The sequence below is a fragment of the Trichosurus vulpecula genome, chromosome 2, assembly GCF_011100635.1.
Source record: "Trichosurus vulpecula isolate mTriVul1 chromosome 2, mTriVul1.pri, whole genome shotgun sequence".
Taxonomy (NCBI): domain Eukaryota; kingdom Metazoa; phylum Chordata; class Mammalia; order Diprotodontia; family Phalangeridae; genus Trichosurus; species Trichosurus vulpecula.
The window spans coordinates 439538516-439558402 of NC_050574.1; the positions used below are offsets into that span (position 1 = coordinate 439538516).

At 36.6% G+C, this 19887-nt stretch overlaps 1 protein-coding gene across 1 annotated transcript in view; it reads right to left on the reverse strand.

The window, feature by feature from the left end:
• EFHC2 (EF-hand domain containing 2) overlaps positions 1–19887 on the reverse strand; it is a 280790-nt gene that overhangs the window by 57927 nt on the left and 202976 nt on the right. The window contains 2 exon segments of the mRNA XM_036747276.1: positions 4562–4654; positions 5928–6125. Coding sequence (XP_036603171.1) covers positions 4562–4654; positions 5928–6125 — 291 coding nt within the window.

Here is a 19887-nt window from a genome sequence, read left to right on the forward strand (position 1 = left end):
AAATACTGTATTGGTCCAAATATAAGGCGAGGTTTTGTTTTTTTAGCAAGAAAGTAATAAAATACTGGTCACCTTACATTTGCAATAATGGTATTCAGGGGAGATGCAAGAGTTTTGGGAACCTAAGGCACTGGAGGGTAATCATAGCTTCCTCTGTGGTGATGGCTGCTCATTTCCATAGCAACAACTCCCAATACACCTTGTGTAGTGCTGCTGTGTGATAGCTCCCAAGAGGGAAGAGAAGCAAGAAAGAGCTTTGAGAGGGGGCAGGTGGCAAGGCTTGGAGAGCTTGATGTAACTGTGTTAAATCTCCTGTTTAAAACCATATTAAAGTTTCCATCATGGAATGCTTTGTTCTGGAGGAGTCACCTGCTTTTACAGAGCAAGCTCTGCTGATACAACCCACATGGTTAGGAAAACACAGGCTGGGAGGAGGTTGCTAGGGGAACAGTGGTATCTAAAGGATGAGTAACCAAACACTAAAGAAGAGATCTTTTTAGTGGATAGTGTTCCCAGAGCTTAGCACAGTGCTTGTCACATAGTAGGCACTTAATGAGTATTTGCTGTTGAACCAAAGACAAGAAATTCAAGGAGTTCGTGTTTCTTTTTTATTTTTATTTTTTTAGTGGCGATATATGCTTCAACCCTCATCAGTAACATTTGGTTTCTCATAATATAGGGTATATGCTTTTGTAGTTTCAAAAACTTCTCTTTGAAAAGTAAGGTTACTTCTGTTTGGGCCAATTATTTTCAACGATCGAGTCCTTCAAGTGGCGCTATCACTGACGATATACATTAAATTAAATACCCTTTACTGCTCCATGAAGGAAAGAGCAAATGAACTAATTGTTTATCTTCAAGACTTCCTATCATGGAGTCCAGTACTATCTACTCCTCCTCCCCACTGCTGTATTCATGAATAGCAAAAAAAAAAAAAATACACCTTTTCTGAATAATTCACGGCGGAGGGGAAGAGAGGAGTCAGGTCTTGCTCTTCTTTAATGACCATATGAAGGATAATAAACATTATATTGTAGGACCTAAAATTCCTCCTGGAATTTTATGTCATAAATAAAAATGTTAGGAATGTCAGTAAAGCATAGGGGAAAGCAATAGCAGTACCTTCAAAAAGCATCAGTCTAAAAAGTTGAACCTTGGCAATCAAGATTTAAAAAACAAAACAAAAAAAGGATACACACTACCATTCAGTTTGGTGATTGGTTCAAACATTTATGAATTATCCTGGAGTCTCGGCATTATGTCAGTGTAAGTGGCATTCTTGTAACTAATGCAGAACTACTACCACCACAGAGATCATTTAAGTGTGCTTGAAAGCTGAGTGTATTTAAAGAAATTAATTCATTTAGCAAGGGAAGTGAGCTTATTCCACTGAAAACAATGTAGGCAGGTGGGAGGTAACCAGGCATGGAAAACCTGTATGGCCTTATACTACCTTGGGTTGTACTAACAGTCTAAGGGATGGGTCTGACTAGATTGAGAGAGAACTTAGAAACTAAATTGTAGAAGAATTTAAATATCTAAATACAAGGTCAAGAAAAATATGTGAGTGGCAACCAAGTGGGGAAAGTTCCTACCACTTCTAAACATTTTTTTAAATTTATATTTCACTTCCTGTTCTCAGCTCATGCAGCATTGCTATATAGCTGTTAAGCAGCTGCCCCTGCTTTATCTTGGGAGGTGTCTGCCCTTCTGCAAGAGGGTGACATTACCCCAGGGTATAGTTTATACTGAATAAAGTCTCATCTAACTCCACACTTGTGACTTTTACCAGAAACCACATAGTTCAAAGGGGATTCAAGGCATGGAAGGGCTCCATAGGAGTGCCCTGGGAAGTTCAACTTTAGCCAAAAAGTTTGTAAGGTGCTATGAAGCCTTTGGGGTCAGTAAGAATTAGCTATATAAATTCAAGTCATGGGTTGATTGTTCCATTAGGAGTTGAGACAGACTGTCAAAGAAATAAAGGAATCTGCTCAGATGATGGAATCCATCAAGTGTGTGACCCAGGTCATAGCAAGGCACTGGGAAAGAAACATTTTTCTTTTCTTTTTTTTTGGAAGCAATGTTGAATTTATTGTAAACTTTAATGAGAAAAAGAGCCAAACTGGAAATGGTGGCTTTTGTTTTCATGTACTTTGTTTTTGTTCTTCTTTGCGTGTGGAATTACTCAAGTTTTCTAATGCTTGTCAAGTTTAGAATGTACAAAAGATAAAATAAAATGTCAACAACCCATTCCTCTATTTCTTCACTACCTACCCTTCTTTAACCCATTGTCATATGCCTTCTGGCTTCAACAGTAATGAAACTGCACTCACAAAAATTGCCAATGATACCTAATAATTATATCCAATACAGTAGTCTTTTCTTAGCCCTTATCCATTGACCTCTTTGATGCTTTTGATATTGTTAGGCATCCTCATTTTCTTTATTCCTTTTTTTTAAGAAACATCTTTCAAATCCAGTTAGTCTGTATTTTTCCCTGACTTGGAAATTAGGTGATTGATCCATACGAACAAAAGATGTCTACAAGTACATCATTTAGCCATTGTGGAGCTAGCCACTCAGGACTGTCTAACTTCTAATGACTTGTCCCAAGTTTCATAAAATTCTTACTGCCTTAAGGCAAAGGAAGAAAGAAAATCATGAGAGAAGATGATGACTTATTAATCTAATTCACATTTATATAAGCCCCTTAAAGCTTATAAAGCACTTTTCTCCAGTATAATAAGTTAAGAAATACTTAGTATCCCTAGAGATACTAATGGGATGAAGATACTTGGAGATGTTTAGCCTGGAGAAGAGAAGACTTGGGAGGGAGAGGATGATTTCTGTTTTTGAGTATTTAAAGACATGTCACGTGTAAAAGGAATTAGATTTGTACTGCTTGATACCAGAGGGAAGGACTGGGTTTTAGGCATGTTTCGTTAAATAATTTTTTTAATTCCAGTACAGATTCCAATTAGCATGAGAATCTGAATATCTGTTGAGAATTAAATGTAAAAATGTTTTAGTTATGGCAGAGGGAAAGAGACTCATTATTATCCGTTATAATATTGGCTTTATTAGACTAGAGACACTTTTAATCAGGGAGTGATCTTATTTTTCCTTTGGATATAAAATTAGACAAAGCCATTTTAGCTGTGTCGTGTGTGTGTGTGTGTGTGTGTGTGTGTGTGCCCTGCCTGTGTGTGTATACATACACATACATATAGTAGTCAAAGCAAACATCATGCATCCCTTTTATGATCTTTTATCGAATTTATGAATATTTAAAATTGTATTGCAATTTTGAATTTCTGTTAAATAAAAGCTTTTTTGGAAAAGAAAAAGAGAGAATAGGATAGCAGAAGAGACACTGGGGCTTTGGGCACTGGACTATACATTGTCTTTTAGCAAAAGCAAATGTTTACCTGGGACATGGTGGGGGAGGGGGAATGAAGAGGAAGAATGCACTTGATGATCTCTAAGACTCCTTCTAGCTCTAGAGCTATGATCATATATGATCTTATTATCCTATTCAGTGTCTTCAGTTGCTAACATTTATCTCTCCTGCTCTGCTTGCTATATGTCTCTCTATATCTGGTGTTCTGCTCAATTTATCTTGTGATTGGTTTAAGCTATTCCTTGCAGTCTCGGGCTTAGTGTTCCTAGTTCCCTCTTTATCCTCCTGCTTACTCTATCTTGGTCTCCTATAGATTAGCTTCCCATAAAAACCCTAAAACAGGCCCACTTTCCCCTTTTGTTCCATGTTAGTGGGTCCAACTTTTCCACCAAATACTCAGATGGATGTGTGCCATCTTGGTGAAGTCAAAACATTATCAAAGTATAATAGCACAGGGTCACAGATATTTAAAGATATATTGATTAATGTTATAAGAAAAGAATTTATACAACTACAAATATGCTTTGAAATGTATATAAAACTATGCACCATTTGGTATATTGCTGTAGTAGCAATTTAGATTTGAAGATCTTTCCCACCCATTAACAGGCCAAGTGACTTGCTTATATCATAGGAAGCCTAAGTCATGTGTGGTGGGAGGAGCTTCCTGACAGGAAAAGGAAGTTATGTCATGGGAAATACTGAGAGGGGGAGAGAGAGAGAGAGAGAGAGAGAGAGAGAGAGAGAGAGAGAGAGAGAGAGAGAGAGAGAGAGGGAGAGCAGTTATGGCTGCTAATGGCCATCATGATAGAGCTGAGGTAAAGAGAGTCTACCTCTGATAGCGAAGTAGACTGTGGTGGCTGTCAGTGTGTGAGTTTTTGGGAAGACCCCAGCAGGGGGTCGGAGAGGTTTTGGGATGGCGAGGCTCCATGTTGTGATATCGTATTTTAAGTTCCTTGCTGTTATGATAAAGTGGGCTGACTGGCTATGGGAGCTGGTGACTTGGTTATGGGATCTGGTTCTCTGGTGTCTGAATAAATGTTATACTTCTTCTACCTTCTATATTGAGAGTCTCTCATACTTTGCAATATAGAACTACATAGGCATATTCATGATTATCGTCGATGTTGTGTTTATTGCCTTACTGATACAGTCACTTACTTGGATAGTAATGCTCTTAGAAGATCATCTGGCACAGGCATCCTAAAAGACTTGCAGAGAGTCCTGATAGCTGAACTGGGCAATAATCCTGTTCTGCAGCAAATACAAATAAAATGGGAATGTATCTTTGTTTTCTTTTCATAACAGCTAAATAATAAAAAATGATAAAATATGCATATGTCCTAAAGTAAGCTTTTTGAAGAAGTCTTATAAAAACTGGAATTAAGACTTAATAAAATGAAAAATAATGATATTGCATTTTGTCAAATTTTTCCACTAAAAAATAACTGAATTTTAAACTTGTGGTGGTTTTTCCTTCCATGTTTGGAATTCTTTGTTATTACCAGGATTGACCACTAAAGCTGCAGACACAAGGATTGTTCCACATAATCTGCCCTCTTAACCACTAATCAGGCAGATGTGTGAAGCTATCTAAAAATCTGACAACTAATTAAGGACCTAAGAATCTAGTATGATATGACTCAAAGGTTTTTTCCTGGTGTTTTCTTTGGGCCTGATCCCATAAAACCTGGAAGCTACAATTGGGCCATTAATGTTCATCAGATTTTTTCAGAGGGCATAGCCAATGTAACAAACTGATCAATTTCTATTAAAATGACCAGTAGTAGAGAGATACATAGACCACTCTATGCCTGTTTTTGCAAGCAAATGGCAAAAGTGAAGCCAATGAGGAACAGAGAAGTTTCTTTGTAACTAATAAGCTGAGATAAGAGATAAAAAAAATTTCTCTTCCTTGCCCTAGATAGGGAGATACCAAATTTTGCAAGGGAAAAGTTGGATTTATATTGTTTACCTCAAAGGTTTTAAATTTTTCCTGGATGCCTTGAAGATAACATTTCTTAGTAATTGAATTATACTGAAATTTTATTAAAATTCAGATTCAGAAAGATAAACTCTTGATTTGCTCTCTATAATTTCAAAGAAAGATTATACGGAATTTAACAGCAAAGTGTTCTTTCTATGATGGAGGTCAAAATAGTTGGTCGTTACTTGGCACAAAATAATATTAAAAGGTAGCAAATGTCATGTTGCTTAATCTTGTTGAAATCTTAGCTCATCAAATAATTATGAGTGTTGGTAATAGATAATGAGAAAATTCAAGGAGAAGAGCAAGTTTCCCTTGAAGTCAAAGTACTTCATCAGCAAACACAAAATCATGAATCTGATGAAAAAATAAACTCTTTAGTAAACTCTCCTTTGTGACTGATTTAAGCTATTCCTTGCAGTCTTGGGCTAGGTATTCTCTGTGAAAAATGTAAAAAAAAATCTTATGAATCCCTTTCTCATTCAGGTTTGGAGAAGCTTAAAATATCAATTAACTTGGATAAACTTTCTGAAGACTTACTTGGCCTGATCCTTGTATATGCACATGGCCATCATTTTGTCAAAAATCTCAAAGGTGTATTTTTTCAATTGTTCTTGAACAAGCGCAAGAAGGAAAGTCTGATCTGCATCAGAGTCTTCTCTCACACTGTAGTAACGTCCAACTGTCATAATCTCATGCTCTGTGAGTTTTTCACCTGTTATATTCAACATCACATCTCTGTAAAGAAAATTATAAATATATTCAGAAAAAAAAATTTAAAAATCACTTTTATTTGACTTCATTTTTTAGAGAAAACAAAGCACCAGATTTGGAACATTGTACTTTGAAAATGTTTTTGCTGTCCACTTGGTAACCCAGTTGATACTTGGAATCAGGAAGACTCATCGTCCTGAGTTCAAATTTGGTCTCAAACACTTACTAGCTGTGTCATCCTGGGCAAGTCACTTACTCCTGTTTGCCTCAGTTCCTCATCTGTAAAATGAGCTGGAGAAGGACATGGTAAACCATTCCATTTTTTTGGCCAAGAAAACCCCAAAAGAGATCATGAAGAGTCGTACATGATTGAAACTGAACAGTGCCTGAAAAATGTTTTTGCTGTCACCATTACGGCACACATACATCAGATGAGTAATAGATTCTGTGACTTGCACAATTAAATGGAAAAGAGGTGATTATTTTCTTTCAATCTCTCCATCCATTCTGGAGAATAAGAAATCACTTCTAAAATACAAAAGCTACGCATATTGATTCCTTTATTTATGTAATGTCCCAGTTTTCTAAAAATCAGACTTCCAAGACCTCAGCAGTCAGCTCGATTGATACCTAACCAAGAATATATTCTAAAATACCATTAGCAAGTTGTCACACTGCATCCGCCCTAAGACATTTTGAAATAACTCTAATTCTCATATATTTATTCAAGAAGAGTCTTTTAAAAGAGGTTTTTATTGGGATTTTTTAAGGTCAACTTTTTTATATCTTTTCGTTTTTGTAGCTCATAGACACAGTACCTATAGTGCCTATTATATATTATGGCCCCAACTTCCCCATTATCTATGATTTTCCTAAAATGTAACGCCTAAAACCAAACACTATCCTCTAGATTTGGTCTAATTGGGACTGTTAAAGCAATTGTTTTGTAAATTATTCCTCTTTTAATGTAACATGTTCAATTCAACATATATTGAAATGAACTGAATTTGAACTGGAGTATAGAATGTTGCATTCATCTTCCCTTGATCTGTTGAGTTTTTTTGGATCATGACTATCATATTAGTTATCTTTCCCAGCTTTGGATCATCTGGGAAGGTGATGCTGATGATGTTTAGTTGTTTTATAGTCCTGTCTGACTCTTTGTTATCCAATTTGTGGTTTTCTGGCCAAAGACACTGGAGTGCTTTGCCATTTTCTTCTCCAGCTCATTTTTACGGATGAGGAAACTGAGGCAAACAGTGACTTGCCTAGAGTCACACAACTAGCGTCTGAGGCCAGATTGAACTCAGGAAGATGAGTCTTTCTGACTCCAGGTCCAGTGTTCTATCCACTGTACCACCAAAGCTTTGTCAAAATTTAACTTTATTTTATTGCTGACAAATCATTTGAGGAGCATGAGGCCAAGGACAGAAACCTGGAATACCTCACTCAAGACTTCACTTTATACCAATCCATTAATGGCTACTCTTTGGATCCAATTATTTAACCATTTAGGAATCCATCAAGTGTTTAATCCTTTTTTCTATCTTGTCCACAAAGTTAAAGAGATCCTATCAAAGACTTTGTTAAAGTTTATTATGTCTATAATATTCCTTGACCCACCAGTTTACTTACCAAAAAAAAAAAAACAAAAACAAACTAAAAAAACCATAGGTAATTGGTTTAGTTTGGCATGGTTTGCTCTTAATTAAAAAAAAAACAAACAACAATATGATGGCTTTTTGTGATGAATGCTTCCCTTTCTAAATGATCATAAAGCACCTCTTTCATATAAGGTTTTAGAATTTTTCCAAGACTAGAAGTCAAGGTCACCAACTTACAGTTTTAATAATAATAATAATAATATCTAACATTTATATAGCAATCATTATGTTCCATGTACTGTGCTAAGGACTTTTCAATTATTAACTCATTTGCTCCTCACAACAACCCTAGGAGAGGTAGGTACTATTATGATCTCCATTTTATGAATAAGGAAACTGAAGCTAAAAGAGATTATGACTTCACTTTCTGACCATTTCAGAAAACTGGAACATCTATTCTTTACCAGTTTTGTAACAACTATCCTAGTTTCAAGAATCTTTCAAAAATCATAGATATCAGCTCAGAAACCACACTAATCGATTCCTTCAATAAACTAGAATACAGTTCATTTGGGCCTAGTGATTAAAATTTACTGAGAACAGAAAAGTGCTTTTTTACAATATCCTTACTTATCTCCAATTTCTGCCCTCTATCAACCATTTCTATCATTCTCAATCCAAAAATCATCTTATTGAGAAGAGAAAACAAGCAAAATAAGAGTTGAGGAATAGAGATGATTTTTTCACCATCCAAGACATGGTCCTACTCTTTCTTTTCTTAAGGTGGGGGGTTGATTAAATCAATCAATCACCTCACTGAACTTAAAGTAATTTCATTAATCAAAGAGAGAATATTTCAATGGAATAAAAGGCATTAAACAAATTGCAAAAAGAACTTGATTGATTTGAAAAGAGTAAAAGCCATTCATTGAAATGAGATGATGCTACACAGGAAATGCATTGGGCTTATGTTACTCAATCATGCCCTGTGAACCTTGTACAAAATAGCAAGTTAATAAGGAACTCAGCATTTGAGTGGCAGGTCTGCTCAATGGTAGAAGCTGTTGCAACCAAGCCATTGAGAGGGAATCCCTTAGAGGAGAGCAGAATATTCTTTGTCTTCCTCTTCCCACTATGACCGGCAGATAACTTGGTAAACTTCAAAATGTTGGAAGATTTTGGACTTTTCATGGTTGTCCTAGCAGGGTCTGCAGGTCAGTGCCTGATAGAAGTGTTTGCATCAAGAGGTGAAGATGAACTGGACATTCTAAGGAAGTCAGCTTCAAGAATTTACAAGAGACCCAACAGAAAGATACATCCCACCTGAGGAGAACATTATAAGGACTCCTCAAAAGGAAAATTTGACTTCCATTTTAAGAGGATATGTATTACCCCCTTTGCCATACATTCCCCTAAGCTTGAACTCACTTACCTATGGACTCTATTTTACTTATGGGATAGCATGCCTTCAGTTTGGGGGATGTTTCTTACTAATGCTTTTTACTATATTACCTCAGTAAATACTCACTTCTAAAAGCCAATTAGGTCTGGGTAGTTAAATGGTATTAACCATTAGCTGATAATCATTGGGAAAAATACACAGGTAGGGCTCATGGTCTATATTTTTAAAAAACCACCTTTAACTCTTTGGGGTTACCTAGACCACTGAGGTAATAAGCAGCCATTTGGGGATCCAACCTGCCAGGACAAATGGAAGAACTAGGGATAGTAGTTTTGATACTCCTCTTATTCCCAACATCGATGAAAAAGTTCTTTTTGTCATTCTGGGCATTCATCACCAGACTCAGTGCATTGGACTTTTAATGGTCCTGATGCTATTCTTAGGGAACCATATTAATATTTTGTATGCATCCTCTGAAACTTGTCTTTAATTTCATTTTCCATACATGTCTTTTTTAAAGCAAATTTTGTCACAGTGCAGTCACATTGGCATCTTTAGGTAGCTGCCTCTTTTGGTCCTCATTCCAAGAGCTTCCCAAGCAGACTTCTGGCCCTGGGACTCCACCTCTCCTTTCCTATGAATTCTACCTCCCCCTCCAATTCTAGAGTGTACTTCAGTCTATGCCTGGCTTTCTGCTCCATTGGGTGTTTTTGTTTTTAACAAGAATTCTATGATTGAAGAGTCACTTGACTACAAGGAGGGAATCACTCATTATTTCTTTAGCAATTAGTTCTTCGTACTTGGTCAGAACTAGGTCCAGAATAGTTCTTTTAGTAATTTACTTCACCATTTGAAGATTGAAATTATTGTTTAAAAACATTCACAGAATCATCAGCTATTCTACATTAGCATAAAGAAGTTTCCAACAAATATCTGGATGGTTGGTTTTCCCAGTTATCAAAATATCATGCTTTCATGCTAAGTTTCTTATCTAATCCCTCTTTTGGTCCAAGTAATGCAAAGTGCATCATTACACCAACATTGCTTCTGTTTCTCTTTCAATTGAACCTCATCCAAATTCTCTCCATATTTTCCTTTGTGTTCTTGGATGCCCTCATAGGATTACATCCTATGAATATTCAGTGCTACTCTATATTGATCTTACAATTAAAGTCTCTATTTCACCTCACTTATTTGGAATATTTTTGCATTCTTATATAGATATCGTAGACCATGAGTTTTATTGATGAATCTCTTCTTGAATATTATTTCTTGTGAATTGCTGTGAGACAAGGCCTTCAATCAAAAGATAAAGAAAGAGCCAGCAGGGCCTCCAAAATATCTGTTCCAAAGCACTGGCTCTCACTATTAAATCTGGTTTTACACGAAATTCTGTCAAAGTACATAATAAGATTGACAAAAACATGAATCTTTTTTAAACCAATAATATGTCAAGAGCAATAGATTAGGAGAGAAAAAACAATGATAAAAGGATGCTAAACAAAAGATTCCCTCATAAGAGCAAAAGAATATAAAAAATAAAAATAAGGACTGACAGCAAGAATGGAAACTGAAAAAAAAAGAACAAGATCCCTCAGATCATAAAAGCCCAGCATTCTGGAGCCATTTAATGTACAGTAAGTTGTGTACCTCTGAACAATATCTAAAGATACTGCTTGTTGTTGCTCAGTTATTTAGTTGTGTCCAACTCTTTGTGACCCCATGGACCAAAGCATGCCAATACTGTCCATGGGGTTTTCTTGGCAAAGATATTGGAGTGGTTAGCCATTTCCTTCTCCAAGAAATTAAGGCAAGCACAGGTTTAAGTGACTTGCCAAGGGTCACACAAGTAATGTCTGAGGCTGGATTTGAACTAGCTCTTCCTGACTCCAAGCCCGGTGCTCTATCCATGTTAGTTGCCTCCTGAAGATACTGGTGCATATATAATAATTAATATCCATAAATATAACTTTGAATCTTCAAGAAAAAGACAAATTGCACTCTAAGTTTGATAACTAACAAAGGAAGACCACATAATAAAGGTGAGAAAAAATTTTCATCTATATTGGTTTATTTTTTTAAAAATAATTATTGTATTTAGTTTTCTAGAAAAATGCACATTTGGAGATAAACATTTTCCCCAAAGGTGCTGCATGAAATTTGCTGAAACAAATAGGTTTGGAAAGATGTCATCTCATTCACAGATTTTTTTGTAGTAATTTTTAGTGACAAATGAAAAACTAGTTTAATGAAGAAAGATAAGATGGTGGGATAGAGAGGGAACCTGATTCTGAGGCAGAGAATCTAGGCCCTACCTTATTTCTGTGACTTATTCCCTGTGTGACCTATGCAAGTCACTTCTACTTCCTGAAGGGAATTGATTAGAAACAAAGGGATGGGACTAGAAAGAGCTCAAAGATTCCTTCTAGCTCTGAATTCTATAGTCCTACAAATCTATGAGCCACCAAACTTCAGAAAACCTCTTCGGGTTACCAAAAGTGCAGCAGCAAGTAAACCCTGGTCGTGATACAAAGCTCCAACTTAACAACTGAGATTGGAGAGATAGGAAGCAGAAGAAAGTGTGGTCCAGCACAATTCCATAACAACTGCAAGGAAAGATTTAAAAAAAACAGATTTTCTAAGAGGTTTACATCATTAGCTATAAACAAACAAATGGATAAATAAATAAATAGAGCAAGTAAGAAATTTAAAAAATGAACTGAAAGTTTGGGAGGAAAGAATTCAAAGGAGAATAAATAGCTTCAAACATGAAGCTGTAAATCTTACTCAAATAATGAACCCCCTATAAATTAGAATAAAACAAACAGAAACTCCATGAGGTAACAAAAAACTTCAGGAAAAAAAATTAAAAGATTGGGGAAAAAAATGACATCTAGTGTAAAAAAAAACCAACCTGAAAAACGGGTTAAAAAGAGGTAGCTTAAGTATCATCAAACTCCCTAGAAACATGATTAAAAAAACTGGACACTATATTTCAAGAAATCATGAATGAACCAGAGGATAAAGTAAAGCTAGAAAGAATCCACTAATCATTTCCTGAAAGAAATCTCCAGGAATGTCATAGCCAAAATCTAGGCCCCGTATCCAGAGATGTCAAAGAGAGAAAACCTCCAAGCAACCAAAGAGTTCATGTGCCAAGGAACCATAGAATAACATAAGACTTGGCAGCTTCTACTAAAAGAAGAGGAGGTCTTGGGACAGAATGGTCCAAAAGACAAAAGATATGGACCTAAAAATAAGAATAAATCATCCTACAAAACTGAGTATAATGATACAAGGAAATGAGCCTTTCAATAAATAAAGAACTTTCAAGATTTTCTGATGAAAAGACAGTAACCAAGAAGAAACTCCAAAATTTAAATGTAAGACTCGAGATAATAGTCATAATAATAATAGCATTTATTAAACACCTACTATGTGCTAGGACCTGTGCTAAGGGCTTTGCAAATATCTCATTTGATCCTCACAAGAACCTTGGGAGGTAGGTGTTATTATTTCCTCCATTTTACAGATGGGGAAACAAAGGGCAGACAAAGGTTAAGTGACTTGCCCTAGACAGTTAGTGCCTGAGACCAGATTTGAACTCAAGTTTTCCTGACTCCAGGTCAGATGCTTTATGCGCTGTGCTACCTGGCTGCTTAGAAAGGTAAATTTATGTGAGCAATTGTAATGGGCTGTATGATGACAAAGAAAGACTAGTATGCTATTAGGGAAAAAAGATGCAAGTGTCCTCTCAGAATCTTAAAGTCAATAAAGAGTATTGAGGGAGTTAAATAAGAAAACGAGAACACCTGAGGATGGATTGTTTCTCTTCTGAGGGTTTTAAGAGCAGAAAGATAATGGACAGACTACACATTAGTTTGGAAGATAAAGGGATAAAACTTACGATTCTTCCTAATTGAAGTGCTTAAGAAGGGCATCTAAAAATGAAGGAAAGGATGGGGCAGGCGGAGGGGGCAGGGAAGCGGCATAAGATGAACTTCACTATTTTCTAAATCAGATGGAGGGCTGAGTGTCCCCTCCTCTATTTCACACTCTGCCCCCCCCCCAAGAGTTTGAAGAAATACAAAAACTCAATGGGGATGGGGATAGGGAAGGAGTGGGATTTTTTCAAAAGTATAATATGGAGAGGGGTACAAGCAAATGAATTCTCTGATACTGAAGTGGGTATTATAAGTGGAGGTGAGAGGAGAAGAGACAATAACTGGAAACTAAGGGAATAACCATTAGTTATTAGTTAGGCTGAATATATTGTGGTATATGAATGAAATAAAATATTATTGCATCATAAGAAATGGTGAAATAGATAATTTTACAGAAACCTGGGAAGCAGGACTGACACAAAGTGAATTGAGCATATCAGTAGAACAATTTATAGAATGACAACAATATTGTAAAGAAAAAATTGCTGAAAGACTCAAGAACTATTATCACAGAAATGGCCAAACATATCTCCAGAGGGCTTATGATGAAGTGTGTTACCACCTCCTAACAAAAGATGGAAATAAGGTGTGGAAGAGGAAAAACATTTTCAGACATGACCCATGCCCATTGTGCGAATTTGTTTTTCTTGACTACGCTTATCTCTTACAAGATTTTTTTTTCTGTCTTTAATTGGAGACACTGCATATGTCTGTGGGAGGGGTAACTATGATGATGCAAGAAAAAACAAAGAAAATTAAAAAGAAGTTGACCAATGGAACTTTTTTTTATTCAAAAAGAATACAGAAAGCAGTTTAGAAGAAAGCATAAACAAGCAGGAGAATTTTGAAAACAATGGGTTGAACTTGTTACATACTTTTTTTCTTTAATTTAAATTTATTTATTTAACATATTTGGTTTTCAGCATTGATTTTCACAACAGTTTGAATTACAAATTTTCTCCCCATTTCTACCCTCCCCCCCCACTCCAAGATGGCTTATATTCTGGTTGCCCTGTTCCCCAGTCAGCCCTCCCCTCTATCACCCCCCTCCCCTCTCATCCCCTTTTCCCTTCCTTTCTTGTAGGGCAAGATAAATTTCTACGCCCCATTGCCTGTGTATCTTATTTTTTAGTTGCATACAAAAACTTTTTTTGTTTTTGAACATCTGATTTTAAAACTTTGAGTTTCAAATTCTCTTCCCTCTTCCCTTCCCAGCCACCCTCCCTAAGAAGCCGAGCAATTCAACCTAGGCCACACATGTATTATTATGTATAACCCTTCCACAATACTCATGTTGTGAAAGGCTAACTACATTTTGCTCCTTCCCAACCCATCCCGCTTTATTGAATTTTCTCCCTTGACCCTGTCCCCTTTCCAAAGTGTTTGTTTTGATTACCTCCACCCCCCTCTGCCCTCCCCTCCATCATCCCCCCCGCCTTTTATTTTTTTTTTATCTTCCTCCCTCTTCTTTCCTGTGGGGTAAGATACCCAACTGAGTATGTATGGTATTCCCCTTCAGGCCAAATCTGATGAGAGCAAAGTTCACTCATTCCTCCCTCACCTGCCCTCTCCCCTCCTCCCATAGAACTGCTTCCTCTTGCCACCTTTATGCCAGATAATCCACCCCATTCTATCTCTCCCTATCTCCCTCTCTCAGTATGTTGCTCTCTCATCCCCTAATTTCATTTTATTTCTTTTAGATATCTTCCCTTCATCTTCAACTCACCCTGTGTCTGCTCTCTCTCTTTTACATATATATATATAAACACACACATATATACATATATACACACACATATATACACGTACATACATATAGACATAGATATATACATACATACACATTCACTTATATATATACATAAACATATATATATATATATACATATATATATATGCATATTCCCTTCAACTACCCTAATACTGAGGTCTCATGAATCATACTCATCATCTTTCCATGTAGGAATGTAAACAAAACAGTTCAACTTTAGTAAGTCCCTTGCAATTTCCGTTTCTTGATTACCTTTTCATGCTTCTCTTGATTCTTGTGTTTGAAAGTCAAATTTTCTATTCAGTTCTGGTCTTTTCACTGAGAAAGCTTGAAAGTCCTCTATTTTATTGAAACTCCATATTTTGCCTTGGAACATGATACTCAGTTTTGCTGGGTAGGTGATTCTAGGTTTTAATCCTAGCTCCAATGACCTCCGGAATATTGTATTCCAAGCCCTTCGATCTCTTAATGTAGAAGCTGCCAGATCTTGGGTTATTCTGATTGGGTTTCCACAATACTCAAATTGTTTCTTTCTGGCTGCTTGCAGTATTTTCTCCTTGATCTGGGAGCTCTGGAATTTGGCGACAATATTCCTAGGAGATTTCTTTTTGGGATCTATCTGAGGAGGCGATCGATGGATTCTTTCAATTTCTATTTTACCCTGTGGCTCTAGAATATCAGGGCAGTTCTCCTTGATAATTTCTTGAAAGATGGTATCTAGGCTCTTTTTTTGATCATGGCTTTCAGGTAGTCCAACAATTTTTAAATTATCTCTCCTGGATCTATTTTCCAGGTCAGTCGTTTTTCCAAGGAGATATTTCACATTGTCTTCCATTTTTTCATTCCTTTGGTTCTGTTTTATAATATCCTGATTTCTCATAAAGTCACTAGCTTCCACTTGCTCCAATCTAATTTTTAAAGTAGTATTTTCTTCAGTGGTGTTTTGGACCTCCTTTTCCATTTGGCTAATTCTGCCTTTCAAGGCATTCTTCTCCTCATTGGCTTTTTGGAGCTCTTTTGCCATTTGAGTTAGTCTGTTTTATAAGGTGTTGTTTTCTTCAGTGTATTTTTCAGTATTTTTTTGGGTATCCTTTAGCAAGTCATTGACTTGTTTTTCATGGTTTTCTCGCATCCTTCTCATTTCTCTTCCCAATTTTTCCTCTACTTCTCTAACTTGCTTTTCCAAATCCTTTTTGAGTTCTTCTATGGCCTGGGGCCAGTTCATGTTTTTTTTGGAGGCTTTTGTTGTAGGCTCTATGACTTTGTTGTCTTCTTTAGGCTGTATGTTTTGGTCTTCTTTGTCACCAAAAAAAGAACCCAAAGTCTGAGACTGACTCTGGGCACGTTTTCGCTGCCTGGCCATATTCCCAACCAACTAACTTGACCCTTGAGTTTTTCAGTGGGGTATGACTGCTTGTAGACTACAGAGTTCTATGTTCCACATTTGGGGGGGAGGTGCCAGCTCTGCCGCACCAGCACTGCTCCTTCCCCAAGGACCCCCAACCCGAACTGGGCTCAGATCTTCGGCAGGCTGTGCACTCCTGCTCTGATCCGCCACTTAATTCCTCCCACCAGGTGGGCCTGGAGCCGGAAGTAACAACAGCTGTAGCTGCCCCACCTCCGCTGCCCCCGGGGCTGGAAGCCGAACTGCGAACTCCTTCCACTACCGCAGCTTTTCCCACTAACCTTCTCCACAGTCTTTGGTGTTTGTGGGTCGAGGGGCCTGGTAACTGCCGCAGCTCACATATTCAGGGTGCTAGGGCCCCCTCTGCCTGGCTTCTGGTCTGGATGGTCCACGCCGCTCAGGCTGGGTTCTGCTCCACTCCATTCCCAGCTCCCAGCTCCCAGCTCCGTGTGGAATAGACCTCACCCAGAGACCATCCAGGTTGTCCTGGGCTGGAGCCCTGCTTCCCTCTGCTGTTCTGTGGGTTCTGCTGTTCTAGAATTGGTTCAGAGCCATTTTTATAGGTTTTTGGAGGGACTCGGGTACGGAGCTCAGTCTAGTCCGTGCTTACCAGCCGCCATCTTGGCTCCACCCCCGGAAACCTTGTTACATACTTTTAAAAAAGAAAGCAATAAGGACCAAAGTTCCATGGTTTCACATATAATCTTTTTGTGATCTTTCTGTTTTGTATATGGAAGTGTTCTTTTTTTCTCTTTGTTAAGTTGATAATTATTTTTTTAAAAAATTAAAAACAACAAAAAATATTTTCCTATGGTCTAACATATGATCAGTTTTTAAAGGTTTCATAGGAAGATTATAAATATGTGTATTTTTCAGTACTCCCATTCAGAAGTAGCTTCAGGTTATCCAAATCTGCTTTTTCCAATAAACAGTTCCATACTTTTCATCTTGTTTAACTTTCTATGGATTTATTTAAATCTAAGAAAGAATATTAAAGTATTCATTTCTCATTGTGATACTTTCAGTGTCTTTTTTGTAATTCATCTAGCCTTCTTTTAAGAACTTAGTATGCAATTTGTTGTATATATTTAATAGAGTTTGAAAAATTGTTCCTAGAACCTTTAAGTATTATATGGTTTCCTGTTCTCTTTTGACATTATTAATTTTTATTGATGGCCTCTCTGAACACATGATCACAATTCCTAGTTTTTGGCATCACCTAGACCATAAAAGATGCTTTATCTTTATTGTTTCATTTCACTCTGGTTATGTTTATGTGTTTTTTATGTATTTCCTGTATTCAAGAAATTGCTGACTTTTAAAAAATATATCTTTATTCTTTTTTATTGAAGGAGTTTAATCTATTCATATTTAGGATTTTAATTGTTAAGTTTTTAAATTTTCCTTCCATCAAATTATATATAATATAGTATTTAAATCTTATACATGTAAATCAATATATATCTAGAAATTTAGATACTTAGAGATAGAGAAATAGATGACAGATAATAGATAGCACAGATAAGATAGATAGATAGATTATTTGCCTCCTCTAAGTCATCGTAAGTCTCTATGGTTTGTTTTGTTTGTACTAATTTGATCTTTTAAATTTCTTTTGTTAGAATGTTAATTCTCTTACTCTCTCTGTCTGTCTGTCTGTCTCTCTCTCCTCTTCCCTTCCTCTTCCTTCTTTTCTGTTCTTGTACCTTTCCTTTTCTTAGCTAATTCGAAAACTAATCCTCTCAATCCCTGACCCCAACATCTTCCATTCTCTTCATTACAGTGATATAAATTATAAATTATATCTATCTATATATATATATAGATAGATAGATATGTATATACGCTCCTTTACAAGAAATGTTAATACTTTATGCTTCTAAGGTATTCTCGAATCTATTCTCAGCAGAGTTCTTGATATGAAGTATAGCAAGAAATCCTCTGTAACCCAAGACTGAAGGGCCCAATCCTGTCCTTTACCATTTCTACCATTGTTTGTGCTAATTGGCCTTTGAGGTGTCTTACAACTCTAGAGCAGAGATCATATGTTCCTAAAAATGAGTCTGGCTTAGAGAAGCTATTCTCCTACAGTGCCCAACCTTACTGTAGCCACCATAAATTGTATTGCAGAACCCTTGTCTTACCCTCTTCCCAGTCTATGGGATCACTTCAGGCTACTTACCATCTTTTCCTTTAAAATATGAGCTTTTTGAGCACAGAATAGTGTCTTTGTATATCCAGAGTTTAGCACAGTGCTTGGCATTGAAAATATATAATAGAACAAATGGGAAAATTATAAATGTTGGAGAAGATATGGGAAAAATTGGAAGACTAATGCATTGTTGGCGGAGTTGTGAACTAATCCAACCATTCTGGGGAGCAAATTATAGCCCAAAGGGATATAAAACTGTGCATACCCTTTGACCTGACAATACCACTTCTAGGGCTGTATCCCAAAGAGATCAGAGAAAAGAGAAAAGGATCTACATGTACATAAATATTTTAGCAGCTCTTTTTGTGGTGGCAAAGAATTAGAAATTGAGGGGATGGTCATCAATTAGGGAATGTCTGAACAAGTTGTATAAGTGTATATGAATGCAATGGAATGCTATTGTTCCATAAGAAATGATGAGCAGGTGGATTTCAGAAAAACCTGGATTTACATGAACTGATGCATGTAAAGTGAGCAGAACCAGGAAAACACTGTACCCAATAATAGCAACAATGTGGGATCAACTTTAATAGACTTAGCTCTAGCTCCAAAAGACATGTGGTGGAAAATGCTATCTGTATGCAGGGAAAGAACCGTGGAATCTGAATGCAGATCAGAACATACTATTTTCTTCTTTTTTTTCCTTTCTCGTGGTTTTTCCCTTTTGTTCCGATTCTTCTTTCACAACATGACTAATGGGGAAATATGTTTAATATGATTGTACATGTATGGCCTATATCAGATTGCACGCCATCTTGGAGAGGGGGTGAAATTTAGAACTCAAAATCTTATAAAAGTAAATGTTGAAAACTAATAATGAATTAATTTAAAAAAGAAAGTGCCTAATAAATGCTTGTTGACCAACTGAAAGACTGTCAAGAACCATTTCCATTCTGTTCTCCGTGATCTGGTCTCTTGCATTGTATTGTTACACTCCTACTACCCCAAAAGCAGGTGGATAAATTATGATTTTCTGGTCTACCTCCCCTCTTGAGCCCTGACTAGCGATCACTATCTCCCATTTCCGCTCTCTGCCCAGGAAGAATTCTTTACTATTATCACACCACCAAAATATACCTATTTGCTAATGAAAAGATAATACTTTTTCATACACAAAAGATTAATTAACGTTCTTCTAATTCTTCCCTTTATATCTTGCGCTCCTTAGATTTTTTTAGCCCCCTGATGTTCTTTTCCTTCTTAATGTCTTTCAGACAAAGCAAGTTCTTTTTAAAAAGAAAAGCAAAAAACAAAACAAAACAACTCCATCACCCCCACACTCATGGCTTTGTATTGCCCTAGTATCATGAAAACAAACACTTCATTTCTTAGGCTTTCATAACTACCTGGAAGTGTATAACTTTCTTCTATTTGGTCAGTTTGTGAATTAAATACCCTTCTTCACCTCTGGGTTGTTGTCTTGAAGTCATGATTCAAATTATTCCTGT